This window comes from Microcaecilia unicolor, chromosome 6, assembly GCF_901765095.1.
Source record: "Microcaecilia unicolor chromosome 6, aMicUni1.1, whole genome shotgun sequence".
Taxonomy (NCBI): domain Eukaryota; kingdom Metazoa; phylum Chordata; class Amphibia; order Gymnophiona; family Siphonopidae; genus Microcaecilia; species Microcaecilia unicolor.
In genome coordinates, this window is record NC_044036.1 from 329,197,236 (window position 1) to 329,217,683 (window position 20,448).

The 20,448-nt window shown below is 44.6% G+C and overlaps 1 protein-coding gene across 2 annotated transcripts in view; it reads right to left on the minus strand.

Annotated features, from left to right (window-relative positions):
• Window positions 1–634: 634 nt before the first annotated feature.
• KPNA2 (karyopherin subunit alpha 2) overlaps window positions 635–20,448 on the minus strand; it is a 39,416-nt gene continuing 19,602 nt past the window's right edge. For both annotated transcript variants that reach the window (XM_030208435.1, XM_030208434.1), the window contains exons 4-11: window positions 20,030–20,118; window positions 17,358–17,626; window positions 13,509–13,603; window positions 8,073–8,336; window positions 6,042–6,275; window positions 4,344–4,526; window positions 3,031–3,180; window positions 635–1,019 (exon numbers count right to left, since the gene is read on the minus strand). In XM_030208435.1, the coding sequence (XP_030064295.1) occupies window positions 927–1,019; window positions 3,031–3,180; window positions 4,344–4,526; window positions 6,042–6,275; window positions 8,073–8,336; window positions 13,509–13,603; window positions 17,358–17,626; window positions 20,030–20,118 (1,377 nt within the window). In that variant the 3' untranslated portion in view covers window positions 635–926. The remainder of the gene's footprint in view (window positions 1,020–3,030; window positions 3,181–4,343; window positions 4,527–6,041; window positions 6,276–8,072; window positions 8,337–13,508; window positions 13,604–17,357; window positions 17,627–20,029; window positions 20,119–20,448) is intronic.

Genomic DNA, 20,448 nt, shown 5'->3' on the forward strand with positions numbered 1-20,448 from the left:
GTTTTTTTAATGTTTAAATAGATGATACTGAACTATTGTAATGGGACCTCTATGTTTGTATTTCACTTCTGTATGTTTTTTTTTTTGTTCCCTGCATAAAGTGTTTTAGATATGCGGGTTATAACATTTTATTAGTTTCCACTGCTTTGCCCGCCCTGAAGTCAGGCTTACTGGTCTGTAATTTCCCAGATTACCCTTGGAACCCATTTTAAAAACTGGCGTTAACATGGGCCACCCTCCAATCTTCTTTTGCCTCCCCTATCATCTTCCATCCCTTGGATTATTTTTTTTGTAATACAGCAGGATTGTGTTCTGTTGTTCTGAGTGAAGCATCAGCAAAAGAAACCCTCCAAACATGCCCCGTGAAAATCTTCCGGCATTTTCTGAGTTCTAGATCAGACATCCAAGCTGGAATCTGTTCTCAATGCATCATCAGTGTCTACAGTTAATGGAGAAATCGTTTCCATTGGGGGGAAATGGGGCCCAAAAAAGGACCCAGGGCAAAACGACAAATTCATACTAATAAATTAAACTAAATTAGCCTTTTTAAGGGTTGCTTGAGAAAAACACCCTCACAATATAACATTCAAAGGACAGCAGCGGTCAAAATAACAACTCTGTTTGGACTGTGGAATCATGTGCAGATCAGCTCCAGATAGCAGCTAAGCTCTGAAACCTGTTTAATTTTAGAAATATTTACAACACATTCAAACATATGTAAAGTCAGGATTTACAAGCTTCACATTACAGTATATACACTGTTTGTAAACAAAGTGTTCAAGTATACATCAAGGAGAGGAAAGTGCTACAAATTCACAGAATAAGATCTCTAATAGTAGAAACAAAAAAAATGATAAAGAAAAAACAAACAAACAAAAAAAACCTCCCACAGAACTTCAAGTCAGCTACAGAACCAAAGCTGGAATCTAGAAGTCAAAGGTGTCAGGGTTAGTGTCTTGAACCTGGAAAGAGAAGCCATCTGAGGTAGACTCTGGTACGACATTTTCATCTTCATCCTCCTAAAGGGTAAGAGACAATCAATCAATACAAGAGGTCCACAGAGCAGATGCATTCATTGTCAATCCTAGAAATATGGTTTTTAACCTAGTTCACATCCTACCAAATGGTTTGGGATTTCTCATGAATATTATACTTGACACTCTAAACTGTTGGCACCCTGTCAAAACAAACCGGTCAAAAAAGTTCCCGACATAAAAGTCCCTGACAAAATAGACTCCTGACAAAAGGGTCCGATGAAATAGATTTAGTGAGAAAGTCCACGGCTTGTCACCAGGGGCGTAGCCAGAAAAAAGATTTTGGGTGGGCCTAGGCAAGAACTAGGTGGGCACCAAGTGTTCTCCCCCACCCCGACCACCAAAAAAAAAATCTCAGCTGGCGGGAAAATGCTTCTTTCCACCATATGCAGGTACCGGTATTGTGGAGAGTAGTGTTTTTGTTACCATCAGAGGGAAGCCTTCAGCTGGCGGACCTTGGGATACCCACCAGCTACCACTAAATATGTGCTACTTTTGGGTGGGCCCTGGCCCACCCAGGCCCACCTGTGGCTATGCCACTGCTTGTGACTTGAAAGTCCTGGCACCTGCCTACGGCTTGACTTCACCATCCACACTTGGTATCTAGTGAGAATCATAAATCTGCTTGACATGATAATCCAGCTCGATTAAGGAGGTTTCCCTGCCCTTTTTTGTGTAGAGTCTATTTTGTCTTGGTTTTTTTTTTGTCATGGTCTATTATGTTGGGGTGCCGTTCTTGTTTATTATAACTAGTTGCAAGTTAACTTGGAAGAGATAAGGGGTGGGGGATTTGGGAGAAGGTTCTGACATTGAATGAAGTTAATTGATACTTTGCAATTCTGCTCAGTTTATTTAATAATGGAGAATGTATGTATTTCTTAACAGAGGGATGGGGGGGGTGGGGTCACAATTCTGTATTCTCTGTCTGCACTTGATATGTATATACTGTTGGATGGGAATCACAGGAAAGTCATCATTAAAAACTGTTGAAACAAACTACTTCACAACCAGGTTGGGAAAAAAAACAAAAATTCCACATTGCCCTGGATAATCCATCGGTTCCCCTGGTTCTTCTCCTTGATCCCCTTGGCAATTCTGCTGCTTTGTGCTACTTTTGAATCTCCTCGGCTACACAAAAGCGCATATATTTGATTCAACTGGTTAAAAAAAAAAAGTATTAACATCTGAGCCAGAAACAAAAAGCACTGAAACATTCCGAGCGATCTTCAGCCCACGGTTGACAACAGTTTTAAGAGCCAAAGGCTGAACTACACCTGGAAATTCAATGCTGGACCATATCCAGGGCAATGTCATTCATGGACCCAAAATTCTGGGTCGGTATCCGCATACCATACCAGGCAACGATAGGACTGCTTTTTGTGCAGCTCTGCCACAACACTAAACACAGTGTCGTGTGGTTAGAGGAGGGATATTCAGCAGCACTGATTATCTCCATCTGACCCACTGATTGGGGCTTAAGCGGGCAGGAACCTCTCAAATAGACTGAAGGTCCATCAAGCCCCCACCCCCCAAAAAAAAAGATTTTATGCTGCTTATCCTAGAAATAAGCAGTAGATTTTCCCAAATCCATCCATCTTGTGGAATTTTCTTTTAGAAAATTATCCAAGCTTTTTTTTTTAAACCCTGCCAAGCTAACTGCTTTTATCATATTCTCTGGCAACAAATTAGAGTTTAATTACATATTGAGAATATAAAATAAATAAAGTGGGGTAGATATTCAACAGAACATCTAATTATAATAAAATACAATTTTTTTCCCAGCTAAAAACCTAATAATGGAATCAGATCTATAAAAACAACCCATGCCCTCGGTGTGTATAGTGTTCACCAGGAGAGTAAAGTGAACTTCTGTGCATAAAAGCCCCTTTCCATGAGAAACACACTGCTGACAAAAGATGTAAATTGCACCAGGATGAACCCTCAAGTCAATTAGCATTACAAGCCATCATTTCCACTCTGTGCCGGCAACACTCACCTCTGCTGAGAAATATTTTTCTATGATGCTGGAGGCTGCCTTGTAGATCATTTCGTTTTCATGAGACTGGAGTGCTTCAATCCTGTCCAGGCCTCCACACTCTTCCACCAGGATGCAAAGTCTCTCTGTTTCACCCAGTTTGTCAGCAGCCTGTGAAAACATCAACCACCATTTGACAAGGGGACTCTCAATGAGGTTACATGGAAATACCTTTAAACAAAAGGAGGAGGAAATATGTTTTCACTCAGCGAATAGTTAAGCTCTAGAACTCGCTGCCGGACGAGTGGTAACAGCGGTTAGCGAACGAGTTTGGACAAGTTCCTGGCCACCTTTTGCCCGGAGATTGGTAGCATGGAATGTTGCTATTTGGGTTGCTGGCCTGGATTGGCCGCTGTTGGAAACAGGATATTGGGCTAGATGGACCACTGGTCTGATCCAGTATGGCTATTATGTTCATGAGATTTCTCATATAAAAACTCTTGGTGTAGCTGCATTTCCTTACACTGTGGTCTGCCTTTCCCTTCCTAAAAAAGGGACCTGAATGAATGCTCTGTTCTCTTCCTTCTCATGAAACCTCATTACCCATTCAACAGAAGGGGAAGAAGGGGAAGGGGGGGGGGAAATCACACATCTCTGGTCCTTGTCTAGTCTTCTCCTAGCTACGTACATAATTGCTTCCCAACACAATGGCAGAACGCTCATCCAAAGACCAAAGTCTCCGATGCTGATCGTTCATCACATGGTGATGTGGAGAACATTCAGAACTATCTCCTATTATTTGCAATAAGTTCTATACGAGCCCAGATTTTGGTCTTCGCAGCTTATAAGCTTCAGAACTTCAGCTCAATTTTAGTTAAAAATGTTGCCGTATTTATCGTCAATACATAGCTACAGAAGGGGTCTGAATCATCTTTAGTTAGCTAAACTGACTTGTTGAGCAAACCTCTGACCACGAAATATTACTTATGCCCTTGTGATATCTGTGGAATCAAACAGAAGCTAACGAGGGAATGCTTCCGTTGTGGCCACTTGAACTCAACAGACCCAACACCCACGACACAAAGAACCTGAATCAAGTGTAACTAGTGAGAGCTACTGAGACTCTTCTAGAGATAAAATCTTTAAAATTTCCCACCAGAAAGGCGGCATGACATAAATTAGGTTGTTGTATAAAGGCAATATCTCCAAAACTTAACATACACAGGTCTATGGACATGGTCCAGCAAACCAGTAACTTATTACTTGGACCAGTCTAAACGTTAACCACTGCCCCCCTTCCCCCCCATAGGCTCCTGGAATTAATAAGCTCTTACCAGAAAGATATTAGTGATGGCATCCAGAATGACAAGGACAGTTTTGCTATCTTTTGCCATTAAGAGGTTGACCAAGGGCTCCATCACACCAGCCTGGACGAGATACACGACCTGGTCGATCGTCCCACCGCTTGTAAAGTTGGTCACAGCCCACACAGCTTCCTTTTGGCACTTGAAGTCACCCTGCATTTATCAAAAATAAATGTTGAAGACTACGTCGATGCTCACATTCGAACAATAAAATAAAGCAGAAATGTTTTCAAGTGGTTTCCTAAATTCACCTACCATCGCAGTCAAATGTATAAAAATGTTCCTGTACAAAATGACCACCACCTTCTCCTCCCCAACAATCAAAGTTGCATGTTAAAAAAAACCTAACAGATAGGATGTACATCAGCCATTGCAGCCAATGATTCCGTGTCACACTGCTGCTGCTGGGAAAGCGAGTGCACCAATGCCTCTCAAGCTCCGGCGCATAGCCCTTCTGGACTACAACTCCCAGCTGCCCCCATGAGTTGGGACTGCAGATGAGCCCACGGTACCTGCAGCTTTAATCCAGCAGATACTTGCAACTATGCTGGGCCACTGAATACCATTGAACAGGAGGGACCACACAAAGTGTGGAGGTGCACTTAAGTCTCCCCCATTGATTGGAAAGAGCCTATTCTCCCCCACTGAATACCATTCACAGATGACAGTCAGGAAGCAAAATGTATTGACAAAGTGATTATGGTCATCTTTTATTACTTATTCAATGTTTGTTCACATCCATACAACCAAAATAAGCCTTGTTTGTTTTGGCTGAAACCAAGCGTCTAGTTTTGGCAACAGTTTTGGTTTCAGCTGAAACTGGGGGGGGGGGGGGGGGGGAAACAAAAATAAAAAGCACAAACAGCTTTGGTCGGCCTCTAGTTTTCATTTTCCTCTGTCGTCTTTTTTTTTTTTTAATGTTTGAATATTTTTATTAACAATCATCACAATACAGCAATGTAAACTTATCCATTTCCCCCCCCCCCCCCCCTCCTCCCAGCTCTATTACAACTGTCCTTATTGGGTTAATCGCTGAAATCGAGACCACAGTTCAGAAGATGGGTTGTACCTTCCCATTCTTTTGTCCGTTAGCTGCTCCAGTTCCCCGACCAGGGAAAGTTTCAGAGTCCAGTCCAGCTCTGAGGGAGCCAACTGTTTCTTCCAGTGCATTGTTTGTTTGCTTCCACCCCCCCCCCCCCCCCCCACATCCCTCAGACATTGATCTTTCCCTTGCAGCTGTCTTCTGTTGGATTTTTCTAATTCTCTCATCAGATGTCACCCCCATCCAGACTCTTGCCTTCTTCCTAGCCCATCACCATTTTCATCTTTTTCCTTCCCTAACCTCTTAGTCCTGAATTTTTCACCAACTCTCCCTTCCCCTTCATTTAGAATCTCCTTTCACTCCTCAGCTACAACCCAGGCTGCAGTACTAAAACAGAAAGCACGTGGAACCTCCGAGCCCATGCTCAAGATGGTCATCTAGGTAAAAGGGGCCAGTCCTGGCTCAGGACCAACATCAAAGCTGATCTCACTGCCCAACAACCTTATACCCCAAATAGCCAGGTGACTGCCTGCATGAATCTCTCTTCCTGTCTAAAGTGCAGAAAAAAAGGGGAGAAAACACGGAGGGGGTGGGGGAAAAGAGTGTAAGTAACTGGAGAGACTTACCTTCTTCAGAAGTTCTACAAGGGGTGGAATAAGCCCATGAGTGACCACAAGCTGAATCTGATCCTGCCGCCCAGCAGTAATGTTGGATAGTGTCCAAGCAGCCTCTTTCTGGATATTACTTTTATGATGTGTCAATAGACTTGGGAATACAGTTAAAGCTCCCGATTCCAAAACCACCTGCGTCTGCTCATCTGTACCTGTTACAATATTTCCTATTGCTCTTAAGGAAGGCGTCTATAGGAAAGAGGAGAAAAAAAAACAAAACAAAAACCCGTCAGCTACTTCATTCCATGGTAACTACAATCACTGCCCACAACATTCATGAGGGCATCTAGATACGGAAGTCATTCTTAGATTCAAGATTTAGGACTAATCTTCCTCAAACTTCACTCTTAGGTTGCTACCCTGTTTCCCCGAAAGTAAGACCTAGTAGAGGTTTTCCTGAATTGGTAGATATAAGGCCTCCCCCGAAAGTAAGACCTAGCAAATTTTTGTTTGAAAGCAGGGCCGCCGAGAGCCGGACAAGGCCGCCCCCCCCCCCCACCCGAGGCCACCGGGCCCCCCCTCCGTCGCTCCCGGAACTAACCTTAAACGCCTCCTTTCACCTTTGCAGCAAGCAGCAGCAGGGCAGACCTCTCCTTCCTTCCGTGCCCCGCCCTCGCGGACGTTACGTCAGGCGAGGGCGGGACACGGAAGGAAGGAGTGGCCTGCCCTGCTGCTGCGAAGGTGAAAGGAGGCGTTTAAGGTTAGTTCCAGGAGCGACGGAGGGCGGGCGGGCCAACCCCGATCCAATCCCAATGTTTCCCCGAAAAATAAGACAGCCCCTGAAAATAAGACCTAGCGCATTTTTGGGGGCAAAAATTAATATAAGACAGTGTCTTATTTTCGGGGAAACACGGTAGCTGGAGGTGCCAGTCATGTTTTGACCCCATCCAAGTGTCAGGTCATCATTTTACCTTATAGGAAGGCTAATTCAACACAAAGTCACAGGGATTGCTACTACTACTTAGCATTTCTATAGCGCTGCCAGGGTTACGCAGTGCTGTACAAGTTTAAACATGGGGAAGGACAGTCCCTGCTCAAGAGAGCTTACAATCTAAAGGTGACAAACTATGTAGTCAGTGTAGGTATCATGAATGGGGAAGGTGGTTAGGCGCCAAAAGCAAGGGAGAAGAGATGGGCTTTGAGTAAGGACTTGAAAGTGGGCAGGGAGGGCGCATGGGCTCGGGAAGTCTGTTCCAGGCATAAGGTGCTGCGAAGCAGAAGGGGCGGAGTCTGGAGTTAGCGGTGGTGGAGAAGGGTATAGATAGGAGTGATTTGTTCTGAGAGCGGAGGTTACGGGTGGGAACATACGGGGAGAGGAGGGTAGAGAGGTAATGGGGGGGCTGCAGATTGAGTGCACTTGAAGGTCAATAGGAGAAGCTTGAACTGAATACGGTAGCGGATCGGGAGCCAGTGAAGCGACTTGAGGAGAGGGGTGATATGAGAGTATCGGTTCACGCGGTAGATAAGATGTGCGGCGGAATTTTGGACAGATTGAAGGGGGGATAGGTGGCTAAGCGGGAGGCCAGCGAGGAGAAGGTTGCAATAGTCAAGACGAGAGGTAACGAGCGAGTGGACGAGGGTTCGGGTGGTCTACCAGTGGCTGACCTCCTTTTCCGGTGTAAAAAGACACACACAGATTCAAAACACAATTGGGTTAATTTGAATGGAGTTACCTGAACAGCCTAGTGGGCAAAAACTTACACTGAGGAAAAAAAAAAAAAAAAAAAACAAACCCAAACTAAGACTGCCATAACCACTGCAATGTCTTACAGCTTCAAATGACTTTTTGAGAAAGGGAGAGGATAAAGATAAGGACAGCGGCTGGCAGTTTCTGCTCATGTGACAGCTTGGAGCTCTGTACAAAAAGATATTGTTATCTGCTGCCTGGGGAGTCTACTCTATGAATGGGAACCCTTCCCCCCCAAAGGGCTGTACAACCAATTTTAGTTATGTCTTAAAGGGTGTTTACGACAACGTGTAGCTCACCATTATGGCCAAGTCACCACAACCCAGCAGCTTCACGATCTGTGGCACCGCTCCAGTCTTGACCACGACTTCGATGCGATCATTCGTACCGTCTGTAAGGTAGGAGATGGCCCAACATGCATCTGCCAAGACCTCCTTGTCATCGTGGTGAAGAAGCCGGATCAGGGTCGGTAGGATCTGCTGGATTGTGTCCAGAGGAGGAGCTGGGTTCTTGTTCCGACACAGATTTGATAGGGTCCAGGTGATATTGCGCAAATATCCAGACTGAAACACAGAGAACTAATCAGAAAAACTAAGAAATCACAAGAAAAACAAAAAAGAAAAGAAAGCAAACCCAACCCCCCCCCCCCCCCCCCCAACCACCAGATCGAAAATAAACGCAGAAAACTGTAAACCGATTATCTGGACCTAATCCCCTCCCCCAACACCACAAACTGGGTAAAAGTCACACTTGAAAGACTGTTCATAAACTCGAAAGCATTCAGTGAAGTGTCCTTACAATGTCACATTACAAGCTTGTTGTTTTTAACAGATTTTGTCAATTGGCTTAGAATACTACAGGAATTACATATATTCCCTTATCTCTTGTTTGTCTGTCCTAATTAGATTGTAAGCTCTGTCGAGCAGGGACTGTCTCTTCATGTTCAGGTGTACAGTGCTGAGTACGTCTAGTAGCACTATAGAAATGATAAGTAGTAGTAGATGTAATCGTTTCCAATTACTTCTGAAAGATTCTGCAACATATCATGGGCCAGCACAGTGCTCCTTTTTACACTAATGTGTTTTCCAACTGCTGTATATAGAGACCTGAAATGAGATGAGACTCAATACCTATATCCTAAAGAGGAGACTGTTTCGAGGCCAAGGACCAATTCTTACAATGAAAGGCAGTCTCAAAATGTCATAAAATGAGATTATCTTTAAGAGCCATGTCAGAAAAAAAATCTTCACAGAGTGGATGAGTCTAAAACGTATAAAGCAGCCACAAAATAAGCACATGGAATCTTCAGCTCACAAAAACAAAATCATAACAGGCCTGGAGGGTTGCAAGCGTTGTAATAACTAGGAGCAGCTTTAGCGGAAAGCATATAAGCTCGTGAAGCAGGGTTGTGCATTCCTTCCAGCAGGTGGAGACTGAGAATTCCGAATCTCACGAGAGCCAATAAGAGCCCTGTCCAGCTAGAGTGAAATTCAGTATTCTCAGTCTCCAGCAGGTGAACCCTTCAGTCTCTCTCTCTCTCACATTTCTCCCTTTGTCTTTAATTATTATTATATTCCATGCATTCTGTGCTCCGGTGTTTCTCTTCAAGTTGGAGGCTGAGGCCCATGGGGGGTTCTCAGTAAGCCTGGGGGGGGGGGGGGGGGGGCGCTACACTCAGGTGGCTGGGTCCCTCCCCCCTAAAAATCCTCCCAAATGTTTGAGTTCGTGCTTCTAGCTTTGAGTGACTGAAGTTGTGATTTGCACTGTATCAGTCCCTTCACAGGAAGAGTGTCCTGAGAGCTGGGAGAGACAGCCACACTGATTGAGAACAGTGGATCTCTTACACATCTCACCGTTAAGCTGGATGCTGAACTACATCCCTGGGTGACCAGACAGGACGGTGAACTAGTCAGTCCTGTCATCAGCTACAGTGCTATTACAAGCAGTTATCTGTGATCCAAGCATATGTCCATTCATGAAACTAACAGAGAGAGTGAGAGATTAAAGCCTAATATCAGTAGGACACTGAGTCAGACAGTAGAGAAAGTCGAAGGTTTGGTGTACAGACTCCACAGCCTTGGTTTTGACACAAGAAAATGGAACCATTCTAAAATATTTCAGGGAACAAATACTCTAGAGCAGTGTTTCCCTAAGTCCGATCATAGAGTACCCCTTATCAATCAGGTTTTCAGGACAGAGGCGTATCTGGCCTCCGGCGGTAGGGGGGGCCAGAGCCAGGGGGCACATTTTAGCCCCCCCCCCCCCCGCCGCCACCACCGACCTCCCCCCACCGCCACCAACGACTCTCTCCACCCCCCGCCAGCCAACCCGAGGTGACATCTTTCAAGTTCTTCGTCCGCCGTGGCCGACGTGCTGGAGTTGAGCGGCTGAATCTAGATCGGAGTCTGACGTCGCACGACGTCAGACTCCGAACTGGATTCAGCCACTCAACTCCAGCACGTCGGCCACAGCGGACGAAGAACTTGAAAGACGTCACCTCGGGTTGGCTGGCGGGGGGTTGGGGTCCCCCGCCAGCTGAAGAAATATTTTTAAAGGTGCAGGAGGAAGCGGACCTCGGCGCAAAAGTAAGAAACGGCAGCGGGGGAGGACTGGCGGCGGGAGGGGGGGCCAGGGTGAAATCTGCGGGGGCCCAGGCCCCTGTGGCCTCACACAGATACGCCCCTGTTTCAGGATATCCACAATGAATATGCACGAAAGATTTGGAGGCAGTACATGCAAATCAAATTCATGCATATTCATTCTTGATATCCTGAAAACCTGACCGGCTAGGGGTAAGCCAGGACTGGACTTGGAAATCTTTGCTCTACAGCAGCTGTTTTCTAACCTGTCTTGTCAGGTTTTCAGGATATTCCTTATGAATATGCATCAATATACTAATATGGGTATCTGAATTTTTAATATACAGTCATAATTTTATGCATCACAAATACCTATAATAATAATAAAACTCACATCCATCCTTCACTTAATTTCTCATTCTTCCACAGTAAAGCAACACACACGGATAACATACACCGGCTTTGCTCACAATCTCTCTCTTGTAGTATGATAAGTTATTAGAAGCGTTTGGAAGAAACGTTTATAGACATAGCATACATATGCGTGTCCCGTCATTGTGAACAAAGGTGGGTATATTACCCATGTGTGTTGCTTTACTGTGGAAGAATGAGAAAGGATGGATGAGAGTTTAAAATGAGATTATTATTGATTATAATTAAAGGTTATTGCGATTATGACTATCAATATGCACAAGACAGGTTTGCATGCAAATCTGTCTCATGAATATTCATTACACACACAAATATCCGAGTATCTTAATTTCAATCTAGTTACAGTCTATCTATGCCAATCCAAAGTAACTACCATAGCAGCTTATACAAATATTTTTCTTTATTATAGAAAACACATCAAAGTACACTAAAATATTTGTATGTAATCCAACATATGTCATCACTCACCGCACTCATACATGCCCAAGCACACGGTATGAATAGTAGGTGAAATGTATAGACAGATTGAGAAGTTGATGTGTTATATGGGTATATCTGACAGCCTCACTATTATTTTACAGTTGAAACCCCTGATGATGCAGACAGTCGAAACACAAATTTGTGTGGAAGACACTGCCAGTTGGCGAGTGAACAGTGAGGAAAAAGAACTCATGATATATTGAGATAAGAACATCTTCTTTCGCTTATTCTATCCAAAATATTGAACACTAGTAAAAGAAGCCCGTTTCAGAGGAAATGAAACGGGCGCTAGCAAGGTTTTCGTCGCCAACACCCTCCTCCCTCCCTGGCCAACCCCTTCGTTGTTCTGGCATTGCTCCGCCCCCGTCATGACGTTAGACGCGAGGGCGGGGCCTGGAGCGATTTCGGTGGCTTCACCACCACGAACCTTCGAACCTTTTTGAAGGAAGTCAGAGCTTGGCTTCACTGACGTCAGTGTCCTCAGAACGTTGAGGGTGAGTTTTATTATTGTAGATTATACATGGAGATGTATGGAGGACTGTATACTGCTGGAATTAGATACAGACATTAAATTGAGAATTGAGAAGGAAGAAACTTAGCTACACCATATGCTCTGGAATATTATCTACTGTTGAATTATGGACACTCATTGAGCACCAATGTTAGAGCGATCTATTTAAAATACAAGACCAATGTTTTTTTGGAGGAAAATATTAGTATTTGTGTTTGATACATGCAATGAAACATCAGGAGTGAACCCGTAAGTATAAGTTTCCATATCTGTAATACACAAAAAAAAACCAAGACCTCTAGGTTTGTGTGTGAGAGCATGTATGAGTGCAGTGAGTGAGGAGTGGAGGAGGAGTGGCCTAGTAGTTAGAGCACAGATCTTGAAATCCAGGGGTGGCCGGTTCAAATCCCACTGCTGTTCCTTCGGATCTTGGACAAGTCACTTAACCCTCCATTGCCTCAGGTACAAACTTAGATTGTGAGCCCTCCTGGGACAGAGAAATATCCAGTATACCTGAATGTACCTTACCTTGAGCTACTACTGAAAAGGTATGAGCAAAATCTAAATAGATTCTGGAATCTTAAAGAGTGACAAGATTCCATGCAGAATCTCAAAGAGTAGCAACATTCCATGTAGAACCCCAAAGAATAGCAAGATTCTGGAGAGGAGGAGTGGCCTAGTGGTTAGAGCACTGGTCTTTCAATCCAGAGGTGGCCAGTTCAAATCCCACTGCTGCTCCTTGTGATCTTGGGCAAGTCACTTAACCCTCCATTGCCTCAGGTACAAACTTAGATTGTGAGCCCTCCTGGGACAGAGAAATACCCAGTGTACCTGAATGTAATTCACCTTGAGCTACTACTGAAAAAGGTGTGAGCAAAATCTAAATAAATGAATATATGGAATGTTGCTACTATGGAAGATTCTACATGGAATGTTGCCACTTTTTGAGATTCTGGAATGTTGCTACTATTTGAGATTCTAGATGGACTGTTGCTAGTGGAGGAGTGGCCTAGTGGTTAGAGCACTGGTCTTGCAATCCAGAGGTGTGATCTTGGGCAAGTCACTTAACCCTCCATTGCCTCAGGTACAAACTTAGATTGTGAGCCCTCCTGGGACAGAGAAATATCCAGAGTACCTGAATGTAACTCACCTTGAGCTACTACTGAAAAAGGTGTGAGCAAAATCTGAATAAATAAAGATTCTAAAGAATAACAAGATTTTGTGCAGAATTTCAAAGTGTAGCAATGTAGAACCCCAAAGAGTAACAAGATTCTTTGGGGTGGAGGAGTGGCCTAGAGGTTAGAACACCAGTCTTGCAATCCAGCGGTGGCTAGTTCAAATCCCACTGCTGCTCCTTGTGATCTTGGGCAAGTCACTTAACCCTCCATTGCCTCAGGTACAAACTTAGATTGTGAGCCCTCCTGGGACAGAGAAGTATCCAGAGTACCCGAATCTAACTCACCTTCAGCTACTACTGAAAAAGGTGTGAGCAAAATCCAAATAAATAAAGTAAATAAATATGTTGGATTACATAAAAATATCTTACTGTACTTTGATGTGTTTTCTATAACAAACATAGTATATGCTACTATGGTTGTTACGTTGGATTGGTATGCATATTAATTAGGAATATTCTGAAAACCCAACTGGTGGGTGGTTCTGGGAGAGTGCAGGTTCTAACAGACAAAAATGCATCATATACCAGTGAGAGGTAGTGAAGCAGCTTTACTTACAGACAGTGAGAATAAGTCCGGTACAGCAAGCAGAGCAAGGAGGGGCTCAAGCACACCATATTTAATAACCATATCTCTATAAGCAGATCCGTCACCTATTGACAAAAAAAAAAATCTAACGTCACTACTGAGGTAAAGACTGACAAACGCCATCAACTGGACAGCTTCCAAAATGCACACATTTTTATTTTCTTAATTAACACTAAGCAGACACTGCAAAAACCTACTACCCACAGCAAGCAGCAGGAAAAACAAACTGCTAGCCTACTCCATTAGTCTTACTGAAGTATGAACTGAAAAATGCTTTTACAAAGAACAGGAAATGAAGCTGCAAGTAGGGAAACTTAAAAGCTACATCAGGAAACTACTTTCATGGAAAGGGTGGTGGGTGCCTGAAATGCTCTTCCACAGGATGTAGAGACAAAACAGTGGAAGAATTCAAAAAGTGGCATGGGATAAACAGCTTCCTATATGGCAAGAGGATGGGGGGGGGGGGGGGGGGGGGAGGGAATTAAAAAAAACAAACCCTCACATTTTAGAAAAAGGGTAGAGTGGGGGTGGGTAACCTGCATGAGAGTTGCAGCTTCAATCTTAGCCACCTTTCTAGACGGACTGGATGGGCCACATGGTCATTAACTATGTTTTGAGTAGGAGAATAAATTAAAAAGGGTCACGTGGCTTTCCTAAGAACAGGGATTCAAAATGGTTTACAAAATGGTTTATTTTCTCCAAAATCAGGAGAAAATAAACAACATTATATTAACTAAAACTTAAAAATAATACATTTAAAAACTGAACATAAAAAAAAATCTTAAAAAAACGAAATTATTGTTCAAATAAGGTGAAAATTAGGCCTTACCTGCTAATTTTCTTTCCTCTAGATCCTCCAGACTGTTCAAGACGCTTGGGTTATGCAGAGGGAGACTGAGAACACAAACTTCTTATACAAGTAGCCTGTGCAGACCTTCTACTAAACAGCAAAGATGCCAGGTGGGCGGGTTTTCGCCAGCGGCAGCAGGAAAATTTCACCGGCCGCGGGATGCAGTTTTTTTGGCGGTTTTCCTGTCGCCGCTGTGCGAGTTCGGCGTTTTTTTCCAGGGCTTCTATTGGTCCAATTCGGTCCAATAGAAGCTTTTGTGGGGCTTCTATTGGTCCAAATTAGACCAATAGAAGCCTTTCAGTGGCGGGGTTGACGTCAGGGATGACGTGGGGGCAGGGCTAGTGACATGGGAGGCAGGGTTAGGTGATGCGGGGGGGCGGGGTTCAGTGACGCGGGGGGCGGGGATTGGTTACGGGCGGGTTTACGGCTCTTTTGGGGCTGGGAAATTTTTTCCCAGCTGGCAACCCTGCTAACCAGTATTTTCTCAGTCTCAGCAGAGGGTAGATGTGTGCAGCCTGTGCAGTGTACTCAGTCCTGTAGGCCCGTTTGGGGTTTCTAGGTTGGGTTGTAAATGTTAGAGAACCCACACTTGGATCTCTATTACAGGGTGTAAGTCCTAAGGGGCTTCTTATTCCCTGTGGGGTGTCACACCCAGGTGGCCGGGTCCCTCTCCCTGTGCTCTTCCTCTGGAGGACCGCTTGACCTCTGCTACAGACCTCGTTCTGTACCCTTGAGGCATTTAGGCATCAGCAACGAGGTTTAAAAAAATAAAATAAATGTTTTTAAAAGGCGGCTATTTTGGCCGTTCTTGTGGCAGTCCAGAGAGTAACCGCCATAACCACCGCATCCACAGTAGGTGGTTTCAGCAGGGCCAAATCTTCCGGAGGCAAGGGATACAGCCGCGCCATAGCCCTAGACACCTTACAAGCAGCCTCCGGCACAGACCATTCCTGAAAAACCATGTCTCTAATGTCAGAATTAATGGGAAAGGAATGGGAGGCTCTCTGAATCCCCTTAACCAAGGGATCTACCTGGGGTCCCTCCGCAGAGGGAGTGGCCGCCGGAGCAAACTTCAAAGTAGAGATCACCTGATCAATGAGCTCTAACAACTCCTCCTTATGGAAAACGCGAACCACTGAAGAATCTTCCCCAGGTCTTAGCCCATCCTGATCCTCAGACTCATGTAAGAGATCCTCCTCTCCTGGGTCACTCCAAACCTCTGACCCAGGCAGAGAAAGTATCTCCATAGGCTCCGTAATATCCACCCACGGGCGCTTAACTCCCACTGAGCTAGCAGCTTCCGGGGAACAAACAGCCTGAAAGGGGCCAGCTCTCCAGGCATTATACAGAGACCAAACAAACTCAGGGGGGAAACAAGACCCCCCCCCCCAGACGCTGCTGAAGCCCCAACAACACTTCCCGCAGTCTCCGCGACGGACCCCCCTTGCTCCTGAGGCGGCAGGTCCATCGCGTGATCCACGGCTAAACTAGGCGCGCTTCCCACCACACACGGGTCCCCCGGCGCCGGTACGGAATGCATGGCCAAAAGGGCCGCGCTACCCGCCAAAAACGGCTCCGTCGAGGCCGGCCCAGGACGCACAGCCAAAATGGCCGCGTTTCCCGTCGTTGCCGGCCCGGAATGTGCGGTCAAATCGCCGCCCAACACCTCCGCCGACTCAGTGGAAAGCCCGGGGGCAAGAGCGCTGACAACATTGGGCACCTTTCACTTCAATGCCGCACTTCGCGCAATACTGGCACCTCTCCAGCTTACACATAATGGCCGCGAACACAATAAAAATGAACAGTTGCTTTGTGCTCTGACAGACTAATAGGCAAAACCACCTAAGGCAAGAACGCCCTTGAAGACGTTTTATCTCTGGACTGCCACAAGAACGGCCAAAATAGCCGCCTTTATTTTAAACCTTGTGGCTGATGCCTAAATGCCTCAAGGGTACAGAACGAGGCCTGTAGCAGAGGTCAAGCAGTCCTCCAGAGGAAGAGCACAGGGGGAGGGACCGAGCCACCCGGGTGTGACACCCCACAGGGAATAAGAAGCCCCTTGGATCTCTATTACAGGGTGTAAGTCCTAAGTGTGGGTTCTCTAACATTTACAACCCAACCTAGAAACCCCAAACGGGCCTACCAGACTGAGTACCCTGCACAGGCTGCACACATCTACCCTCTGCCGAGACTGAGAAAATACTGGTTAGTAGAAGGTCTGCACAGGCTACTTGTATAAGAAGTTTTAGTGTTCTCAGTCTCCCTCTGCTGGTAGGAGTGCATAACCCAAGCGTCTTGAACGGTCTAGAGGATTGCTGAGGAAGTTAACGTTTTCCTAAAAGAAAAATTAAGCTTTACTTCTAGAGGTAATCTATTCCATATTCTGGCTCCAGCAAAAAGGGAGACCTCGAAAACAGGCACACTAAGAAGAGCTTTGATACAATCACGTTACAGCAGATAATAAAAATGTCAAGATGGTTCTTTGAAGTATCACCACCTCTTACGTGTCAAGATGCACACACATAACTTATTAGGATTAATTTACCGCCTTTTTGAAGGAATTCACTCATGGCAGTGTACAGCAAGAATAAGTCACAAATAAGCAACGCAGTAGAACCTCGATTATCCAATGTAAACGGGACAGGTAGGTTGTTGGATAATCGAAAATGTGGTACATACATACTAAGGGATATGCTCTTTTCTGGGTAGGTCGAGTGAAATTACACAGGTCTTCCAGTCTTTAAGACACAGGGCTCCTCTATGTATTTGTGACACTAATCCAACATTATCCCAAATTAAGCTCGGGTTCAATGTGTCTTACATAACAAAATCAGTTAAAAGATTGTCTTTCAGAAATATTGTCATCCATGAAATACATAAGATAATTAAGATTACAAAGGTCTTGATGTTAAGGGTCTTTTTTTTTTTTTTTTTAAAGTATGAACATTTTGAATTGTAGTCGACTGTACCTGCAATGTTTCCTAGAGCCCAGACTGCTTGCTCACAGATGTGCGTGTGAGGGGACGCTAAGAGGGAAATAAATGCAGGGATGGCCCCTCCATCTACAACAGCCTTGGTCTGCTCAGAAGTCCCAGAGGCTATGTTGGTAAGAGCCCAGGAAGCTTCAAACTGAATAGGGCTACAGTCTGTTTTGTTCAAGAACGACACAAACTTCGGAATTAACCCAGCCCGAATGATGGTGTCGATAGGTGGCTGTTTCTCTCTCGACAGAAGTTTCCTGAACAGGATGGAAAAAAAAAAAAAAGTCACATTAAGAAATAAGATTCAAGCATTCGCCAGAGCCATTCTGATCAATGAAAAGCTACAAACTAAAGTAAAAATTCAATACTGCAGTCTCTCTCAACCCAGTCCTCAGGGCACAACCAGCCAGTCAGGTTTTCAGGATACCCACAATGAATATGCACGAGAGATCTGCCTGCACTGCTTCTTGCTATGCTAATCTTTCTCATGCAAATACATTGTGGGTATCCTGAAAACCTAACTGGCTGGTTGTGCTACTTACCCTTCTCTCTATAGCACTAATGTAAAATGCAAATGAAACCTCGCTATCAAAACCCTGAACGCCAAATCACTACCGCCTTACCAAGTTACCAGACATCACTCCCAGTGCTCCATGCAATGAATTAGGAAGGCCACTGCTGTTTTTTGACACCAACACACATTTGTGGTCTCAGATCATCTCCTTTTCGCCCAAAAAGACAGGCCTATCCAACCAACCTAACCTGCGTTACACAATTCACACCACCCAGTCTCCACCTGCTGGAATGCGTACACAACCCCATCAGTCACATTCTGGGCCGGTCCGGAGGGACGCTAAGGAAACAGCTGTTAAAAGGTACAACAAGAAAGGCCATGCCTTAAGAGATTAAGACAAAGTGCACTGTGTAGAAATAAGGAGACTTCCATGTTTTGTGATCTGTAATGCTGCCCTGCGACACTTATTCCCTTCAGTGTATTCCCTTTGATTGGCCAGCAGATGGTGTATGACCTCTGCATTATAGCTGTAGCAGAGATTAGTTTTCTTTGTAGATTTATCTTCCCTCATAAAAATGAGAACCCCCCCCCCCCCGAGAAGAAAAGTAACCTGCAGTGCCATAGGTCCAACGTCCTCAGTGCTAATGCCCTGTGCCCTAGACCAGAATGTGCTAGAACTCCCCAGTCTCAGTTGGGAGTGTGGAGGAAGTAGATCTCTGCTCAGAGATCCAGTTCAACTCTGTGAGCAGTTTCTTTTCCCGATCTCCCCAGGTACTACACTTAGGTAATAACAAGTGTTCAGTTTGATTAATATTAAGTCCTTGTTATTTTACCTGTTCCTGTTTTTAAACCTTTACCAGTCACCGTTCTACCTTTTTTTGATAATAAGCCTATTAGTTTGTTAGCTCTGTTGTCCTGGACTAAGAATCCTGGCAGTTTCGTGTTCTCAGTCTGCGAGTGCTTTTCTAGGAACTGTGGGGCCCCAGGATTGCAGCGTCCCTAGAAATCACTTGCAGGTAGGAAAACTTGTCCAGAGGCAAGCGGGACCCAGCAGGTGGGTGGAGGGTACGACCCTCCAGGTGGCCACAGAGTTAACCCCAGGTGGGTGCAAGGGGTTGTACTCGGGCGTTACGTGACAGGAGGGATGCCATATTTTCAGGGCATGAGATTCTAGGTAGTAATAAAAGCCACAACTGGGTGTAAATTCATAGAAGCTTGTTCCAAAAAAAAATCACACAAGACCATGAAGTTGAAAGCTAAAAGATCAGGACTATAGACAAGTGTTTTTGGGAGTGGGTGCTCACTTCTGTGCAACTGTCTGGTTTATTTTCTTAAAGGAGGAGATCTGCATCAGGGGTGCTGGAAAATGTCCACTACAAACTATACAAAGTTGATACACTGATATTTTATGAACAAGGAGCAAACGTTTTAGTGGGGTGACACCAGAAGTCAAACATAACCTTAAAAACCTCAAAAATGACATGATTTTGGCTGCACAGTAAGTGATGCAAGCAGACCAGAGGGAAACAGCAACACAACCAGATGTAGACTAGTCGCAGTACAGAGGGAACAGTGAGGTTGAGCCAAGGATCAGAGAAAGCAAATTGTAATTTAAAGGACCAGACACAGCTGGTGTTTCAACTAATGCCTGCGTCAGGGGTCTATATACATAAATATCATTTTTGAGAAAATCAAGTGCAATATAAGAAGACCATAAGTTACAAATTGCTATATATAATAAATATTTGAGAATTACAAAAAAATTAATCTGAACATAAATACCAAAATTTGCTTCTTCTGATCTCTGGCTCTGCCTCACCGTTCCATCTGCGGCTCTCTATACTGCGATTGGTCTGCACAGTATAACAACAACAGCTAGAGCAGAAGGCCTCTGTCCATTAAAACCAGGAGATAGTATAAAAAGTATAATAAAAAAAAAAAAAAAAAAAGTTACCAGCTAGGCTGAAGGACTGCAAAAACTAAAAACCAGAAAAATTAAAATCCACCTGTTTAAAAATATTTCAACCCACCAAGCTCCAAAACCAGCAGAACCTTGAGGGTCCAAATCCCTCAGCTCAGTTTGTGTGTGATCAGCTAAAAAGAGGTTCAGAGATGGCAGAGTGGAACAGCAATAGGCATGACTTACCTGGCAGCCTGTGTGGCCTGTAGCTGAACTTCCAGGTTGTTGCTATTCATTCCTTTCACAATGCCTTCAATAGACCATTGCACAGGACTCTAAAGGAAAGACAAAAAGCAACCCACTGATTTTTTTTGTTTTTGCTGTTGGATACAAATACCACAGCAGATTCAGATCACAAGACCCAACTACTCTCTTTATTCTGCCTGCTATATATAGTCTAGTTCAGTATTTCCAAAGTCAAGTCCGGAAGTATCCCTTGCCAGTCAGGTTTTCAGGATATCCACAATGAATATACATGAATTTGATTTGTGTACACTGCCTCCATTATATGTAAATCTCTTTCATGCATATTCATTGTGGATATCCTGAAAACCTGACTGACAAGGGGTACTCCCGGACCGGACTTGGGAAACAATGCTCTAGTT